Source organism: Anopheles gambiae, chromosome 3 (assembly GCF_943734735.2).
Source record: "Anopheles gambiae chromosome 3, idAnoGambNW_F1_1, whole genome shotgun sequence".
Taxonomy (NCBI): Eukaryota; Metazoa; Arthropoda; class Insecta; order Diptera; family Culicidae; genus Anopheles; species Anopheles gambiae.
Window position 1 is genome coordinate 70,377,237 of NC_064602.1, and position 19,308 is coordinate 70,396,544.

Below are 19,308 nucleotides of genomic sequence, written 5' to 3' on the forward strand. Positions count from 1 at the left end.
TACTAGGTTAGCGTTAGTGTACTGTATAACCATTCCATTGAAAGTCCCTAAAAAATCTGAGATAGAGTTTATATTCAAATGACACAAAAAATTAAACACACCAAATGCGCAACACAGATCGCCAACATCAAACCTATTGCAAGTCTTATAATGGCTGTTGAATTGATTATTACCTTAACCTTCCCTGCTTTTCCGGTACGACAGAACCCGTCGGTTCCAAACCGCCAACGTTCTCGTCGGAATCGAAGGGGAGCATTTTCGACAAAGCGGCCAACAGCAGCTTTGCGCTGCTCTGTCAAGCCCAGGCGTTCCCGGTTCCAATAATGAGGTAAGCAGTGCGGTAAAACAAGACACAGCAACAGCAATGCTTATCACGATCAGTTTGAGCTGAAGAAGCGAAGGAAAACGAGGCGACATTGGAAATGAAATAGAGCGGTTCTAAGGTACCTAACCTACAAAAAGAACTGAATCAAACGAAATATTGGGATGTCAGACATATGAGATACCCATTGAGATAAGCATAGCTGTAAGACTATGAGTTTTTTTTTCTTCCTTTTTTCTCTCAGTTAGTATACTTTCTATTCGTACCTGTTGTTGTTTGGTTAATGTTACTTTACTCCCAAACCACTTCTTACGCTCTCACTCTTCTTTTCTTTCCCCGCAGAACCTGTCGGCAGTGTTGCACCGAAAATTTCCGGCGATCGCCTGCAGGAAATGCGTGTAACAAGTGCGCAGGATTTTGCAATACTCTGTCTCGGGCAAGCCTACCCAACGCCGGCCTTCAGGTGATTGCTGAAATAGTGGCTTTGATTTGCGTTGCGTTGCAGTGTCTTGTTTCCGTTTCTGTTTTTTTCCTCATAACCGCACAAAAAAAAAAAACGTTGTTGCTGATTAGTTTTATGCGAGAAGAAGAATCAGCGTATATTTGCGTTTACCTCGATCATGCTTTATCTTTTTCTCCCTTGCGGGTTTCGATGTTGGCGCATCGTTTGGTTTGAGTGATCTTATTTATCGGTGATTCTGATTTTGTAAATTCTTTAATTTTGCACTGGAAGGAACCCTTGTTTGCTTTTACTTGTTTTCCCATATCGCTATACCCATTACTCTGCCACATTCAGATGCGTTTTGATTGGATAACAGGGAAGAAAGAAGGATTCCAAATCTGAATGAGTTTATATTGCTATTTCTAGAACCAGTAGGCAGTGTGGGACCTAAAGTGTCCGGTGGACGGCTGCAGGAGATGATCGTGGAAATGAATACAACTTTTGCACTGCTTTGCCTTGCACAGTCCTTTCCAGTGCCGGTGTTTAGGTAATGAAGATCTGTATAGTTGTGTACCCTAGCTATGTCTTGCGTTTGAGGCAATTTGTTTTGGATGCGTTCACCATTGAGCGATCACAGGACATTAACCACAGTCCGTATGTATGATCTCACTTGTTAGAGCCTATTGGAAGCGTTCCACCGAAAATTGCTGGACATCATCTGCAGGATTTGCTTGTTAAGGCCGGGAATGATTTTGCTATTCTCTGTCTCGGGCAGTCGTATCCCACGCCAAATTTTAGGTAATTTTGGTAGGCTTTTAGAAGGAAAAAAGGGCATGTACCAGTGTCACAATACCATATATCCCAACAGAAAGATTTTTTTGTTTGTATTTTGAGACTTTGACGTTAATACTAATGTTCAAAGGTATTAAACGTATCTGCAGAACCAATTGGTAGCGTTCCACCCAAGATATCCGGGGGACTGTTGCAAGAAATGAAGGTGAAATCGGGTGCAGATTTTGCCATCCTCTGCCTGGGCCAATCATTCCCAATGCCTAGCTTTAGGTAAGCAGAAGAGTACAAGGGCCATGTTTGACATGAGCAACACGTTATTACAACCAATGGATAAGAAACTGTTCATTGTTTTTGCACTATTTTGTGTACTAAATAATTGGGATTTCTAGAGCGTATTTGGTCATAAAAGTCATCCTCGAATGGGAAACTAGTTAATTAAATGTACAGAAATGCAGATTTATTGGTAAGTATGGAGTAATGAAAGTAAGATCAGAACAATAACCATTCAACGAAACGTTGAAGTAGATTCCATTTCTTGATAATTGAGTATCTTAGTATCTTATGTAACTTTTCCATTGTTGTTTGATCTTTCGAAGCTGTGTTTCTTTGAAACAAAGTCAATTTACTTTGTAAAGCAATAAAAATATCCATTCTAATTTATGAACATTATAATTTAGATGGACTGTTCGTGTTCCTGCATTTTAATTGATCAACATTACACTTAGATTAATTCCTGGTGTCATTAAGGGACTAACTTATTTCTGATCTTACTTTCATTCTCTGAATTGTATAAATTAAGGAGGATTTTTGCCACGATCGTCCTCGTTAGAATTCAAAATGTTGTTCATAAAAAACGCCAAAAAACATCACAAGCTATATTCCATAGTCATTCGAGCTTATATTTCCTATTTTAGTTTTCTTGTGTGCTATTCATCGAATGTGAATACTTTTGTTCATTTTCATTTTGTTTTACTTGTTTCTAGTTTCGCTTTCAAGTTTTCCTAATTTTGTTTTCTATTTGTATAAATTAAAATATAGATTTTATGTGTTTTTCTTGCCGTTTTTTTTAATTGGACTATGGAAAAGGCTGACCTACACTATTGCATCTTGCTAATATGTTTTCAATTTTCTGCTCATTTTCCCCCGCTCCACAGATGGTACAAATACATCGAAGGAACTCAGCAAAAGAAGGCCGTCGTGCTGGACGATCGTGTCAAGCAGGTGTCGGGAACGCTCATCATTAAGGACGCTGTCGTGGACGACTCGGGCAAGTACCTGTGCGTGGTGAACAATTCCGTCGGTGGCGAAAGTGTGGAAACCGTCCTGACCGTGACGGCACCGCTGGCAGCAAAGATTGAACCACGCACGCAAACGGTAGACTTTGGCCGACCGGCCGTGTTTACGTGCAAGTTCTCGGGCAACCCGATCAAAACCGTGTCGTGGATGAAGGATGGCAAGTCGCTCGGCCACAGCGATGCGGTCCTGCGCATCGAGTCCGTCAAGAAGGAGGATAAGGGCATGTACCAGTGTTTCATTCGCAACGATCAGGAAAGTGCACAGGCTAGCGCCGAACTCAAGCTGGGTGGACGCTGTAAGTAGCATGGACAGGGAATTCTTACGATATTTCGATGTTTCATAATATCCATTTTTCTTTTCTAGTTGACCCACCGATCATTCGTGAGGCATTCCCGGAGGAAACGCGTCACCCAGGACCGTCTGTGTTTCTGAAGTGTGTTGCCGGCGGTAACCCAACGCCCGAAATCAGCTGGGAGCTGGATGGAAAGAAGATCACCAACAGCGAACGCTACCAAGTCGGACAGTACGTGACGGTGAATGGAGACGTTGTGTCGCATCTGAACATTACCTCGATCCACTCGAACGACGGTGGCCTGTACAAGTGTATGGCAAGCAGCAAGGTCGGTGTGGCTGAACATTCCGCCAAGCTGAACGTGTACGGTCTGCCGTACGTGCGAACGATGGAAAAGAAGGCGATCGTTGCGGGCGAAACGCTGATTGTCACCTGCCCGGTAGCCGGTTATCCAATTGAATCCATCGTATGGGAACGAGGTAGGTTAATAAATGAAATTTAAGCTTTGTAGACATATTTTAATGAGTTTTCGTTTGATTTATAGACAACCGACAGCTGCCGATCAACCGCAAGCAGAAGGTATTCCCGAACGGAACACTCATCATCGAAAATGTCGAACGAAACTCGGACCAAGCCACATACACCTGTGTCGCGAAGAACTCGGAAGGCTACACGGCACGCGGTACACTGGAAGTGCAAGTAATGGGTAAGTTTAATGTTCCAATATGACATGAGATTGATACATGTTGTGCAGAGATATGGTAGTGACAGTGAAATGTCGCTTGGTTGTAATTTTATTACAATCGGCATTACTGGTTGCTGTCGCTACCGTGCCCGCAATATTTATATACGTGTAAATAACAGGGTACTAAATGTTGAGTGTACACTGAAGATGGTTACTAGCGTGTTTCACAGTGTTGAATGTGTTTCGTTACGAGTAACTAATATTGTTCGTATTTGTTGGAAATGAAAGGTAAAATGCGTGAAATAACTTCCTCTTGTTCATATGATCGCACACAGTTCTACCGCAAATAGTCCCATTCGGGTTCGGTGAGGACCAAATTAACCAGTTTGACATGGTGTCTACCATGTGCACCGTAAACAAGGGCGATATGCCGATCGACATTGCTTGGGAGTTCACGCCAACGTTTCCAAGTCCAGGAAAGGCGAGAACATTGTACACCAACGATGGTGTGCTGATCAGTCGGACGAGCACGCGTATTAGCATGCTTAGCATAGACTCGGTGCGCGATCGACACAGTGGAAATTACACTTGCCATGCAAAGAATCAAGCAGGGCTGGTAGAGTACACGGCAGTTCTCTTTGTGAACGGTGAATGTCGCTAGTTTAATTCTATTTTCCTGCTGTTTTACTGCTTCCATTATTCACCTCGCCACGATTGATGTTTTCTTTGCGTTTGTGGAGGTACAGATTAATTCCACCATTGCATTAGACAGATAGGTTTAAAAACAACTTCGAGGACATTTTGCGCAGTTTCTCCGCAGATCGTTCCGTTCGTTTTCGGCGAAGATGCAGTGTTCGCGATGGACATGGTGTCGGCGACCTGCACCGTGAACAAGGGCGATCTACCGATCGATATCGTCTGGCTGCTAAACGGGCACAAAATTTACTCGAACGATGGCATCCTGATCAGTCGGCCGAGCCCGCGGCTCAGCACGCTCAGCATCGAATCGGTTCGGGATCGGCACAGTGGAAACTACAGCTGCATCGCGATGAACCACGCTGGCAGCATGGAGCATGTAACGCCACTGTTGGTGAACGGTGTGTGTTTGCATCTGCGTAGATTTTTGCAAGCTTTTTGCGCTCGCTTTCGATTTCAACCCAAAACTTCTCCCGCGTCACCCGTCCACTGAGCGAAAGTGTTTTTCGTTGGCAGTTCTTCCCCAGATTGTTCCGTTCGATTTTGGTAGTGAGGAAATTTTCTCCCTCGACACGGTGTCCGTTTCATGCACGGTTAGCAAGGGCGACTCGCCGGTTGATATTCGTTGGCAGTTCAACGGCAACCATCTGACCACCAACAATGGGGTGTTGATCTCACGCCAAACGCAGCGCACCAGCTTCCTAACGATTGAATCGGTTCGCGATCGTCACAGCGGCAACTACAGCTGTATTGCGGAAAACCCTGCCGGATTGGCTGTTCACACTGCGTCACTGTTTGTGAATGGTTTGAGCTGTGTTCTTTTCTTGCTGCTTCTGCTTCTTTGTTTATTGGTTCCATGAAATCAGCAACTAACAAAACATCCCCAATATCCCCCTCCATCGAAGTTCTTCCCCACATGCTACCGGTCGAGTTCGGCAGCGACATCATCTTCCTGAACGATATGGTCACGTCATCGTGCACGGTGAATAAGGGTGACTTCCCGATCGACATCTTCTGGCGGTTTAATGGCAGGCGCATCGCGTCCGAAGACGGCATTACCGTGAGCCGAACGAACCAGCGGATGAGCGTGCTGACGATCGAGGCGGTGCGCGATCAGCACAGTGGCAACTACACCTGTGTGGCTCAGAATCGTGCTGGGCAGGTGCAACAGACGGCACTGCTGCAAGTGAATGGTTAATACGCATTCAGCAACACATCTGATTAAGCATTCCAGCATTAGATTTTGATATCCCTGTAGAGATCCTAAACCAACATCCCGGAACTAAAACGAGTACTCTGCTCTACCTTTTCAAGTTGGACCGTCGGTGTTTCCGTTCGATTTTGGGGATGAACCGGTCGACATGATGAACACGGTTTCGATTCAGTGTGTCGTGTCTAAAGGTGACACTCCGATCATGATCGAGTGGTTGTTCAATGGTAATCGAGTAACGACGAACGATGGGATCAATATTATGAAGAGTGGTCAAAAGATTAGTATTCTTTCAATTGAATCGGTTCAATCACGTCATGCCGGAAATTACACATGCGTAGCAAGGAATAATGCGGGCGAATCGCAACATACATCGGAGCTGAAAGTGATTGGTAATGTTTAAGAGTTAGGATACATGCGGCAGTTTTAAATCCCTTCCTTCTTCAAGAACTTCCTCGGTTTTCAATCGTTAGGTCCTCCAGAGATTTGTTCCGATATTCGGTAATGTCATCCAGAGATTTTATTTCGGTATTTCATGTATGAAATATTATAAACGTCATTTAAATTTCTACAGCCGTTCCTCAAATTATGCCCTTCGAATTTGGAGATGAGCCATTCGATTCATCCAGCACGGTTTCGATCAACTGCGTTGTGTCGAAGGGTGACACTCCGATCATGATCGAGTGGCTTTTGAATGGCAATAGGGTTACGACGAATGATGGGATCAACATAATGAAGAGTGGTCAAAAGATTAGTATGCTTTCGATTGAATCGGTTCAATCGCGTCATGCCGGAAATTACACCTGCGTGGCTAGGAATAAGGCTGGAGAATCTCAACACACATCGGAGCTGAAAGTGATTGGTAATGTTAAAGAGTTACGACACATACGGCTTCTTTAAATCCCTTCCCTCTTCAAAAACTTCGTCGGTTTTCGATTGTTAGGTCCTTTGGAGATTTGTTCAGATATTCGGTTATGTCGTCCAGAAATTAGGTATTACATCAATGATTACAATCGTCATATACATTACTACAGCCGTACCTCAAATTATGCCCTTCGAGTTTGGAGATGAGCCGTTCGACTCATCCAGCACGGTTTCGATCAACTGCGTTGTGTCGAAGGGTGACACACCGATCATGATCGAGTGGCTTTTGAATGGCAATCGTGTTACGACGAACGATGGTATTAATATCATGAAAAGTGGTCAGAAGATTAGCATTTTTTCCATCGAATCGGTTCAATCACGTCACGCTGGTAACTACACCTGTGTGGCAAGGAATAATGCAGGCGAATCGCAACATACATCGGAGCTGAAAGTGATTGGTAATCATTATGAGTTAGGATACACGCTGTCCCTTTAATTCCTTTCCCTTTTCAAGAGCTCCCTGATGGTTTCGGTCGTGAGGTCCTTCAGAGATTTGTTATTTCAGTATTCTACCAAGTTGTATCATCTACTGTTGCATTACTATAGCCGTACCACAAATTATGCCGTTCGAGTTTGGAGAGGAACCGTTCGATTCGTCCAGCACGGTTTCGGTGCAGTGTGTCGTAACAAAAGGCGATGTTCCGATCGATATTGGCTGGATGTTTAACGGTAGACGTATATCCAGCAACGATGGCATTACTGTCTCAAAGCTGGGTCAGAAAATGAGCACGCTCTACATAGAATCGATTCGTTCGCGGCACGCTGGCAACTATACCTGCCGGGCCAGCAATGCGGCTGGAAGTGTAGAGCACAGTTCGGAGTTGAAAGTGATCGGTAGGAGAAGTTGATTGTGTCTAATAACATTTTGGATTGTTTTTTCCCTTTCCATTTCCTGTATTACGTTCCTTGATATTCCTGAAAATTAAATAGTCGTCCCAATCATTCTGCCGTTCGAGTTCGGTGAGGAAGCGTTCGATAGTGGTAGTACGGCGTCGGTTAGTTGCATCGTCACGAAGGGTGACACTCCAATCGATATTAGCTGGATGTTCAATGGAAGACGGATAACACTCGATGAGGGAATTCTGATTACGAAGGGTAGTGGCAAGATTAGCATGCTTTCAATAGATTCTGTCCACTCACGACATGCGGGAAATTACACTTGTTCAGCCAAGAATAAGGCTGGTAGCGTGCAGCATACGGCTGAGCTACAGGTTATGGGTAAGAGTTGTACAAAGTGTTCCTCAAGATTAATCCTTTCCCTATTTTCCCATTGCCCTTCTGAAATGTTTTGCTGATCACTCGCGAATGTTAGTAACTCCACTGATCCTGCCGTTTGAATTTGGGGAAGAAGCGTTCGACACGGGCAGCACAGCGTCGGTCAGCTGTATCATTACGAAGGGAGACGTACCGATCGACATCGGTTGGTCGTTTAATGGGCGCCGGCTAGCGGCAAACGATGCGATCATGATCACCAATGGTGGACCACGCGTTTCCATATTGTCGATTGATGCGGTTGACTCACGACACGCCGGCAACTACACCTGCCACGCGAGCAACCGTGCTGGCAGCACCAAGCACACGGCAGAGTTGCAGGTTATGGGTAAGATCTGCTGAGTTTCCCTGTTCAATAATTCCTGCCTCCGTTTTGGTTTCCTCCTTCCTATTCTGCGTGATTTCGGAAGTCGTTCCGATCGTGTTTCCGTTCGAATTTGGTGACGAAGCGTACGATACGGGCAGCACGGTTTCGGTAAGCTGTATCGTCACCAAGGGTGATGCCCCGATCGACATCAGCTGGATGTTCAACGGACGCCGACTGTCTTCCAACGACGGTGTTTTGATCAGTCCAAGTGGCAACAAAATCTCAATCCTTTCCATCGAAGCAGTACTTTCCAAGCAGGCCGGTAACTACACGTGTAGTGCACGCAATCAGGCAGGAACTGCCGAGCATACGTCGCAGCTGCGAGTGATAAGTAAGAAGAGGGTGGTTTGTGCCAGATAGCTAAGATGTGCACTTTTCTTTCCTTCCTTCTGTTCCCATTTTGTCCATTCAAACCGAATAGCCATTCCTATCATTCTACCTTTTGAATTTGGCGACGAACCGTTCGACACTGGCAGCACGGCGTCGGTCAGCTGTATCGTTACGAAGGGAGACACACCGATCGACATTAGCTGGCTGTACAACGGGCGTAGAATTGCGACGAACGATGGTATTTTGATCATGAGAAGTGGCCATAAGGCTAGCATGCTGACGATCGAGTCGGTACAGTCTCGGCATGCCGGGAACTATACCTGCCACGCGGCAAACAGGGCTGGCGAAGTGATGCACACATCACTATTACAAGTCATGGGTTTGTGGTGAATTTCTGCTATAAGCTGCTATTCTCCAAGTATTAAATCCTTCCCCAAATTGTCCTATTTCACGATTCCACTTCGTTGTTCCTTTCTGTACAAGTTCTGCCTGTGATTCTGCCGTTTGAGTTTGGTGAGGAAGCGTTGGATGAGGCGAGTATGGCAACGGTGAACTGTGCTGTCACAAAAGGGGACACTCCGCTTAGCTTCAGTTGGTTGTTCAATGGACAGGATGTAGTGTTAGGTGACTCCGGTATACTCGTGTCGAAGAGTGGTCAGCGCATCAGTATGCTAACGATTGAGTCCGTCCAATCGTACCATGCGGGAAATTATACGTGCATGGCGAAAAACGTTGCCGGACAGGCGAACCATACGTCCGAGCTGAAGGTGATAGGTAAAGTGTTATTTGGGAAATTGCTTCAGTATATGTGTTTGAACATCTTCCGTTGAAATTAGAAATTTCGATCCTATTCCTACAACTCCTCGTTCTGTTCTCCCCTTGTGAAAGTGAAACCCCTGATAATGCCGTTCGAGTTTGGTGAGGAACCGTTCGATATGCTTACCACGTCTACGGTAAGCTGTGCGGTAATCAAGGGTGATACACCGATCGAAATCAACTGGATGTTCGGTGGGGAAACGTTAGGCACGGAGGATGGCATTTCGATTACCAAGTCGGGGCCGAAAATGAGCATTCTGTACATCGAGTCGGTACAGCCGCGACACGCTGGAAGGTACACGTGCGTTGCGCGGAACAAGGCGGGCTTCGCTGAGCATAGTTCCGAGCTGAAAGTTATAGGTTAGAACGTACTTTCTTATTACTGTACCCTTCCTGTCCGTTTTCCCTTTCGCACACTCCTGCTCCATGTCTAAGTTGTGCCTGTGTTGCTTCCGTTCGAGTTCGGTGATGAGCCGGCCGATGTGCTCAGTACGACAATGGTCAGTTGTGCGGTGGCGAAAGGTGACACGCCGCTCGCGATAGAGTGGTTATTCCAGGGGCGTAAGATTGAGGCGAGCAGCGAAATATCGATTACGAAAAGCGGGCAAAAGATCAGTATGCTGTCGATCGAAACGGTACAGCCGAGGCACGCCGGTAACTACACGTGTCTGGCCACCAATCGAGCCGGTTCGGTGGAACACACTTCGGAGTTGAAAGTGATTGGTAATTGTCTCGGAGAGGGGTGGTTTTGGGTTAATTATTATGTATCCTATTTCCTACTGAAGAAAATGCTTTGTCAGCTTCCCTAATTTCCTTTGTCTACACTTACCTCATAAGTTCCGCCTATACTACTGCCGTTTGATTTTGGGGAAGAACCGGCAGACGTGCAGAGTACAACGTCGGTAAACTGTGCTGTCGCAAAGGGTGATCCACCGATCGAAATCAATTGGATGTTTAATGGTAGCAAACTGTTCACTTCGGATGGAATCCTAATCACAAAGAGTGGTCAAAAGATTAGCTTTCTATCGATAGAATCAGTCCAAGCTCGGCATGCCGGTAACTACACCTGTGTCGCTAAGAATCGTGCTGGATTCGCTGAACACACCTCAGAGTTAAAAGTGATGGGTAATGCTTATTTCATCCTTCAAGTTATAATATCTTCCGTTTTGTTTATATCCTCTCCAAAGTTCCTCCCATTCTGCTTCCGTTCGATTTTGGAGAAGAACCGGTAGATGTTCACAGCACCACCTCTGTTACCTGCGCGGTAGCAAAGGGTGATCCGCCGATCGAAATCAACTGGCTGTTTAATGGTAGCAAACTGTTTACCTCAGATGGCATCTTGATCACCAAGAGTGGTCAAAAGATTAGCTTTCTGTCGATAGAATCGGTACAGGCACGTCACGCTGGCAACTACACATGTGTTGCAAGGAATCGTGCTGGTTTTGCTGAGCATACGTCAGAATTAAAAGTTATGGGTAACAGGCATTTGTGTTTCTTGAGTGTAATATCTTCCCGTCGGTTTATTTATCCCCTCCAAAGTACCTCCCATTCTACTTCCGTTCGATTTTGGAGAAGATCCTGTAGATGTTCAGAGTACTACAACGGTTAGCTGTGCTGTCGCAAAGGGTGATCCACCGATCGAAATCAACTGGATGTTTAATGGTAGCAAATTGTTCACATCTGATGGAATTCTAATTACAAAAAGTGGCCAAAAGATTAGCTTTCTATCGATCGAGTCGGTACAGGCACGGCACGCCGGTAATTACACATGTGTCGCAAGAAACCGCGCAGGATTCGCGGAACATACGTCAGAGCTAAAAGTGATTGGTAAATAATCAGCCTTGGTACATGTCGAGTAATGTTTTTCTGCATTCTTGTTCAAATCCTTCCCCAAAGTGCCTCCCATTCTACTTCCGTTCGAATTTGGCGATGAACCAGCGGATATGGCTAGTACCACTACCATCAGCTGTGCCGTCGCGAAGGGTGACACACCGATCGAGATCAGTTGGATGTTTGATGATAGCATGATATTCTCGAATGATGGTATATTGATCACGAAAAGTGGTCAGAAGATTAGTATCCTCTCGATCGAATCTGTGCAACCGCGCCATGCCGGGAACTATACGTGTATCGCTAGAAACAGGGCCGGCACAGCGGAGCACACCTCGGAGTTGAAGGTGATCGGTAATGTGCTCTCTCGCTTATAAAGTACAAATTTTGCTGCTTATTTTGGGTTTCAATTCCAACCATATTCTCCTTATATCCTGTGTCAAAAATTATCTGCTTGTTCGTTTTAAACTTCCCAAAGTTCCTCCGATACTTCTGCCGTTCGAGTTCGGCGAAGAACCCTCGGACATACACAGCACAACGACAGTGAGCTGTGCTGTCGCGAAGGGTGACACACCGATCGAGATCAACTGGATGTTTAATGGTAGCAAAATCTTCTCCAACGACGGTATAACGATCACGAAAAGTGGCCAGAAAATGATCTTGCTTTACATCGAGTCAGTACAGGCACGCCATGCTGGCAACTACACCTGTGTCGCTCGCAATAAGGCAGGCTTTGTGGAGCACACGTCTGAGCTGAAAGTGATCGGTAGGAGTGAAGATCATTTGAATATAATAGTTTGTAAACCCCTTCTTTGTTACCTTTGCCTGTATTTCCAACGAAAAAAACCTCCCTGTCTACTGAATGTGGTCCTTCTTCTTCTCTGGTTTCGCAAGTCACACCAATCATAATGCCGTTCGAGTTTGGGGATGAACCATTTGATATCTACAGCACCACTACGGTGTCGTGCGCTGTTACGAAAGGTGATTCACCGATCGAAATAATCTGGTTGTTTAACGACTACCGGCTGCGCACTAGCGACGGTGTGCTGATCACAAGCAATGGGCAAAAGATAAGCTTCCTCTCGATCGAATCCGTACAGCCGCGCCATGCCGGGAACTATACGTGCATTGCAAAGAATCGTGCTGGCGAGGCGCAGCATTCGTCCGAGCTGAAGGTTATGGGTTAGTTTTTTTGGGAGTTTGTTTTAGTTTTTATGTTGCATTTCGCATGCTTGTTTTTGCTGTTTTAATGCCTTTCCTCGTGTCTCCAGTCATTCCAATTATTATGCCGTTCGATTTTGGTGAGGATCCGTTCGATATCTACTCCACGGCGACAGCGACTTGTGCCGTTACGAAGGGTGATTCTCCGATCGAGATCAGTTGGTACTTCAACTCTTATCGGTTGCGCACGAATGATGGTGTACTGATCACACCTGGCGGGCAGCGGGTTAGTATGCTCTCGATAGAATCGGTACAGCCGCGACATGCGGGAAATTATACATGCATTGCGAAGAATCCTGCTGGATCGGCGGAACATTCTGCCGAGTTGATGGTGATGGGTGAGCGTGGGATTTAATCTAAGCCTATATTGAATTCCTATGATTCCTTTTCCAAATGTGAACCTATTCTACTGACAGCAACAATAGTTTGAAGGTTACCATGTATCATGTCTTCTTCAGTACTTCCCATTATATTGCCATTTGAGTTTGGTGAGGATCCGTTCGATATCTACAGTGCTACCACCGTCAGTTGTGCGGTTACAAAGGGCGATTCTCCGATCGAGATCAGTTGGTACTTCAATTCTTATCGACTTTATACTAATGATGGCATACTGATCACACCTGGCGGTCAGAGAGTAAGTGTCCTCACGATAGAATCGGTACAGCCGCGACACGCAGGAAACTATACCTGTATTGCGAAGAATCCTGCTGGATCGGCGGAACATTCTGCCGAGTTGATGGTTATGGGTGAGCGTGGGAATTGATCTAAGCCTATATTTGAATTTCCTATGATTCCTTTTCCAAATGTTGTTTCCAAATGTTCCAAATGTTTCCAAACCTATTCTACTGACAGGAACAAACGTTTGAAGTTTACAATGTGTCATGTCTTCTTCAGTACTTCCCATTATATTGCCATTTGAGTTTGGTGAGGAACCGTTCGATATCTACAGTGCTACGACCGTCAGTTGTGCGGTTACAAAGGGCGATTCTCCAATAGAAATCAGTTGGTACTTTAACTCTTATCGTCTTCACACCAACGACGGCATACTGATCACACCTGGTGGTCAAAGAGTCAGTATGCTTACTATCGAATCGGTACAGCCGCGACACGCAGGAAACTATACCTGTATTGCGAAGAATCCTGCTGGTTTGGCAGAGCATTCTGCCGAGTTGATGGTTATGGGTGAGCGTGGGATACATAATTTAACCTTATTTTTAATATATCCTTCGAAAATCCTTTTCCAAACTCCTCTCCTGATGGGAACAATACTTAAAAATGTGATGTTACGTACATTGTGTAATGTTTTCTATAGTACTGCCCATCATTTTACCATTTGAGTTCGGTGAGGAACCATTCGACATCTACAGTGCTACTACCGTTAGTTGCGCCGTCACGAAGGGGGATCTTCCCATCACTATTGCTTGGTTATTCAACGATCGTCAAATTCATAGTGGTGATGGAGTATTGATTACAAACAGTGGACATAGAATCAGTATGCTTTCGATAGAATCAGTTCAGCCTCGACATGCAGGAAACTATAGCTGTGTAGCTAACAATAAGGCTGGTAGTGCGGAGTACTCCTCCATTCTAAATGTGATGGGTTAGTCGTGCGGTGGCATAAATATTTATTGTAAATGCTTGTTAAAATCCTCACCTCTGTCTCTACAAAAAGTACAACCAATTTCCACTACCATTCGTTCCTCCGTCGTAAGTTCTGCCCATAATACATCCGTTTGAGTTTGGTGAGGAACCGTTCGACATCTACAGCGCGGTAACAATTAGCTGCACCGTCACGAAGGGTGATTTACCGATCAACATTATTTGGACGTTCAACGGACAGGCTATTCTGACGGGTGAAAGTACCTCCATCACGAGAAGTGGTCAACGCAATAGTCTACTGTCGATCGAATCTGTGCAACCGTGGCACGCTGGGAACTATACCTGTGCTGCACGCAACGCCGCCGGAACGGTCGAGCACAGCTCGGAGCTTGTAGTGATAGGTTTATCAAGATGTTCTATAGTACATCTCTTCTACCTTATAGCTTACCTTCCAATGTCTCTAACCTTTCTACTCCTGTATTTCCACAAATTCGTTTGACGCTTTCAACTAGTTGTCCCCTACATAATGCCGTTCGAGTTTGGAGATGAACCGTTCGATACGTCCAGTATGACGACGGTTAGCTGTGCGGTTACGAAGGGCGATATGCCGATCGAAATTGTTTGGTCGTTCAATGGACAGCCACTATACACGGATGGTGACAGTGGGGTCATCATAACGAAAAGTGGCCATCGCGTCAGTATGCTGACGATCGAATCAGTTAGTTCGCAGCACGCCGGCAACTACACCTGTCTGGCCCGTAACAAGGCCGGCGAGGTGCGCCATGTCTCGCAGCTGAAGGTGTTAGGTTGGGTTCAATGTCTTCTATTAGAATTAATTGCCTTTCTATCCCAACCCCTTTTGTTCCCTTTTCGCTTAGTACCTCCCTCAATCACACCGTTTTCCTTTGGAGAGGAACCACTCAACTCGGGCGAAAGCACTGCAGTAAATTGTATGGTATTTAAGGGTGATGCACCTTTGGAGATACGTTGGTATATGAACGGTAATCAGCTACCGACGAACGAGAATGGTGTCATTATTGGGCGCGTTTCTGAGCGACTAAGCTCGCTCAGCATCGACCCGATCGGTTACTTCAATAGGGGGACCTACGAATGTCGGGTTAAAAATCGTGCCGGCGAAGCGTTCTACTCTGCGGAGCTTGTCATTAATGGTATGGTTGGTCTTTTTTTCTGCTGTTTCTAATCCCCTTTCCCTATATTTCCTTTGTTATTGGGTCATAATTCCCGGTCCTTGTAGTGGTACCCACAATCATGCAGTTTAGCTTTGGCGAGGAGATCCTCAACACGGGCGACAGTGTTGCGGTCAACTGTATGGTAGTGAAGGGTGACTCTCCGTTAGAAATTCGTTGGTATTTGAACAACGTCCCAATATCGTCGGAAAATGAAGGCATCGTGGTAGTGAAGCTGTCGGAAAAGCTAAGTTCCCTCAGCATAAATGCAATCGAACCGCAGCATCGTGGGCTGTACTAGTGTCGGGTGAAGAACAAAGCTGGAGAAGCGTCCTCTAACGCTGAGTTGATTACAGGGTTTCCCACGATTTATTGGTTGGTTCCCACGATTTATTGGTGCGTTCCCACGATTTTTTGGTCATTTCCCATAATTTTTTGGTAGCAACCCACGATTTATTGGTCGGTTCCCAAATATTATTGGTCGGTTCCCAAATATTATTGGTCGTTTCCCAAATATTATTGGTCGGTTCCCAAATATAATATAATATAATACCGACCAATAATATTTGGGAAACGACCAATAATATTTGGGAACCGACCAATAATATTTGGGAACCGACCAATAAATCGTGGGTTGCTACCAAAAAATTATGGGAAATGACCAAAAAATCGTGGGAACGCACCAATAAATCGTGGGAACCAACCAATAAATCGTGGGAAACCCTGTATTAATGGTTTGTTTCGTTGAAGTGCTTAAGTTTAGTAATTTCCTTTGTTTTTTAATCCCAACTGCTCCATTTCGTTGAAAAGCTCTGCCAGTCATTAATCCCTTCCACTTTGAGGAGCATGTCGATTCGGAGGAAAGCGTTCAGGTTACTTGCCACGCCTCCAAAGGTGATCTGCCGATCGAGATTAGCTGGCAGTTTAATGGGCGCTCGATACGCATCAGTTCCAACATTGAAATTACCTCGATCGGTAAACGGTCCAGCTCGCTCAACATCCCGTCCGTTGGTGCGGACCATTCGGGGGTGTACACTTGTATTGCGAAAAATGTTGCTGGCAGTCGGAATCAGTCGGCCGAACTGTTTGTTAACGGTACGGTGTTGGGAGGCTAAACTTTAACTGCGCTAAGTCTGCATGTTGCATCTTTTACATGTCCATGTCCTATTAAATGCATGACCTTGATTTTATTCCATTTGATTTGATACATTATTTTTACTTAAATCCCTTTGATGTCGGTGAGTAGTGCTGCCGAAAATATTTCCCTTCTCGTTCGGCGAGGACCCATCGCACATAGACAGCTTCGTGACGGTACAGTGCGCTGCGACGGTAGGTGATCTGCCGATCGATATCGAATGGCTGCACGATGGGCAGCTCGTGTCGAGATCGAACGATTACGGCATTTCGATCGTGCACTCCGGTCGGCGCGTCAGTACACTGACGATCGAGTCGATCCGGGACCATCATGCTGGCAACTACACCTGTCGGGCCAATAATCAGGCAGGCACGGTCGAACAGAGTACCCAGCTGATCATCAATGGTTTGTGGCGTGATTTTGCTCCAGTATCTTATGGATTTCCTCCCCCTTTTCTCTACTTCTATCTCTCTCTATATCTCCTAATGGGGCCTGGTGCTGGACAGTTCCTCCCAAAATATTCCCCTTCAGTTTTGGCGATGATCCGATGAACGAGGGCGACTCGGGTTCGGTTCAGTGTAATGTACCGTCGGGTGATTTGCCGATCGGTATTCGCTGGTATTTTAATGGTGCTGTGATCGAGGATCTGGCCACCACGATCACCAACATTGGCAAGCGGGCGAAGGTGCTGACGATCGATTCAGTCGCGGCACGGCACGCGGGCAACTACACCTGCGAGGCGTCGAATCTGGCTGATGTCGTACATTACAGTGCCTCGCTGGTAGTAAATGGTAATAAATCATCAGACACACTTATATATTCCTTTCTTTTTACTCCTTTTCATTCCAATTCGCCTGTGCAAGTTCCACCCAAAATTGTTCCGTTCAGTTTCGGCGATGAGACGATGAACTCGGGCGATTCGGGCTCGGTTCAGTGCAATGTGCTCTCCGGCGACTTTCCACTTTCGATCCGGTGGTACTTCAATGGGTATCTGATAGATGATCACACGGTTACGATCACCAGCATTGGCAAGCGACTGAGCGTGCTGAACATTGACTCCGTACACGGGCGACATGCCGGGAACTATACGTGCGAGGCTCAAAACAAGGCTGAAACGGTGTCCTACACCACGGAGCTGCTCGTGAATGGTTTGCTTTTTAGTTGTTTTGGTGGCTAGAATAGTAGCCTTAAGGTTTGCAATATCCTGATCTTTGTCCTCGAGATTTCCCTTTTGCATTCTGTAAAGTTCTTTTGGTTCTGGAACGACTCCAATGCCTGAAGATCCTAGATTGATGCTCCAGAATATCTTTAATAATTACATATGGCATTGTATTTGCTGTCTGAGCGCTTAATCCTTTCGTTGTTGAAACTTCCAGTCCCGCCCAAAATAGCACCTTTTACCTTCGGTGATGAACCCCTGAACTATGGCGATTCGGCCCTAATCTACTGTAGTATTACGTCTGGGGATTTCCCGATTAAAATTCAGTGGTATCTCAATGAGGTGGCCGTTGATCAGTTGGACCCGTTCTACAACATTAACCAGGCTGACTTTGGCAAGAAAGCCAAGGCTCTATCGATTGACGGTGTGAACGAGCGGCACGTTGGAAACTACACGTGTCGTGCGACAAACCAAGCGGAAGTGACCACCTTTTCAGCGGTGTTAAATGTTAACGGTTAGGACCCGTGTGAAGACGTCTTTAATGTTGATTACTGTCCCTCTATCCCTATTCCTTTATTGTCTTTAGAGTTTGAATTTGAATGTCGTATTTTGTTTTAATTCTAAAGCTCCTCCAAAGATTGCTCCTTTTGTGTTTGGCGAAGACGCGCTTAATTATGGCGATTCCGCATCTGTCCAGTGCAGTGTAATCTCTGGCGATATGCCCATCATGATTGAGTGGTTGTTTAACAATGCTTCCATATCGAAGGCGTCCTTTAGCGACAGCGTGAACATTGCAGACTTTGGCAAGCGTACTAAAGCGCTCGCTATAGACGGTGTCGATGAGCGGTATGCGGGCAACTACACTTGCCGCGCCACTAACAGGGCCAGCTCGACCTACCATACGGCGGAGCTTATTGTGAACGGTTTGTAGCAATCCCAAGCAACTCTACTAACAGTGCTTTTCCTTTCTGTGTTTTATTTGTTTGTCTTCCCTTCAATCCCCGTTGAAACCTTCTGTCGGAATATAGTGCCACCGAAAATTCTACCCTTTAGCTTCGGTGCCGATCCGATGAACTATGGCGAATCGGCCTCAATACAGTGCAGCGTCATCTCGGGTGACTTTCCGATGACGATCGATTGGCTGTATGAGGGGCGCGCGATCAGTACGATCGACAGTCTGCATGGGATAACGGCGCTGGCGTTTGGGAAGCGTGCCAAAGCGCTCAGCATTGATGGGATTGCGGGCAGTCATGCGGGCAACTACACCTGTCGTGCCACCAATGCTGCCGGTGTTGCCGAACATACAGAGCAGTTGATTGTGAACGGTAGTAGACACTAACTCCTCTCCTGTATTTTTTTTTCGTTGCTTCCTTTCCTTTTTTTGTAGTTCCTCCTAAAATATCGCTTATAAATACGGGCGAAAATCCAACGTTTGTTGATGAGTTCTTCCAGATCATCTGCACGGTGGTGCATGGTGATCTGCCCGTCGACTTTGTGTGGCTGTTTAATGGTGAGGTGAATCTTCACTCCAAGCACGTGCCGGGCGTCCGGATCGAAACGAGAAAGCGGGGCAGCACGCTAAGCATTGAGGCGGTTCGTGGTGCTCATGCTGGGAACTATAGCTGCCAGGCTACGAATGAGGCAGCGACAACCATCGCTACCGTCGAGCTGATCGTAAAGGGTTAGTTGGGTTATCTGTGGGTGATCGTCGTTCAGTGCCATCGCGGCGACTT

The 19,308-nt window shown here is 45.9% G+C and overlaps 1 protein-coding gene across 50 annotated transcripts in view; it reads left to right on the top strand.

Moving 5' to 3' along the window:
* LOC1271065 (cell adhesion molecule Dscam2) overlaps window positions 1–19,308 on the top strand; it is a 59,911-nt gene that overhangs the window by 24,727 nt on the left and 15,876 nt on the right. For 9 of the 50 annotated variants that reach the window (XM_061661388.1, XM_061661381.1, XM_061661382.1 and 6 more), the window contains exons 7-10: window positions 2,711–3,147; window positions 3,216–3,623; window positions 3,689–3,850; window positions 14,973–15,263. In XM_061661388.1, the coding sequence (XP_061517372.1) occupies window positions 2,711–3,147; window positions 3,216–3,623; window positions 3,689–3,850; window positions 14,973–15,263 (1,298 nt within the window). Of the gene's footprint in view, window positions 1–1,190; window positions 1,312–2,710; window positions 3,148–3,215; window positions 3,624–3,688; window positions 3,851–4,638; window positions 4,927–5,430; window positions 5,719–6,309; window positions 6,598–6,769; window positions 7,058–7,205; window positions 7,494–7,589; window positions 7,878–9,111; window positions 9,403–9,879; window positions 10,168–10,281; window positions 10,570–10,631; window positions 10,920–10,983; window positions 11,272–11,752; window positions 12,041–12,545; window positions 12,834–14,207; window positions 14,496–14,606; window positions 14,901–14,972; window positions 15,264–16,527; window positions 16,822–16,922; window positions 17,208–17,279; window positions 17,565–17,792; window positions 18,090–18,201; window positions 18,499–18,603; window positions 18,901–19,308 lie in introns of all 50 variants that reach the window. The other 41 variants (XM_061661391.1, XM_061661390.1, XM_061661387.1 and 38 more) reach the window with 24 other exon arrangements.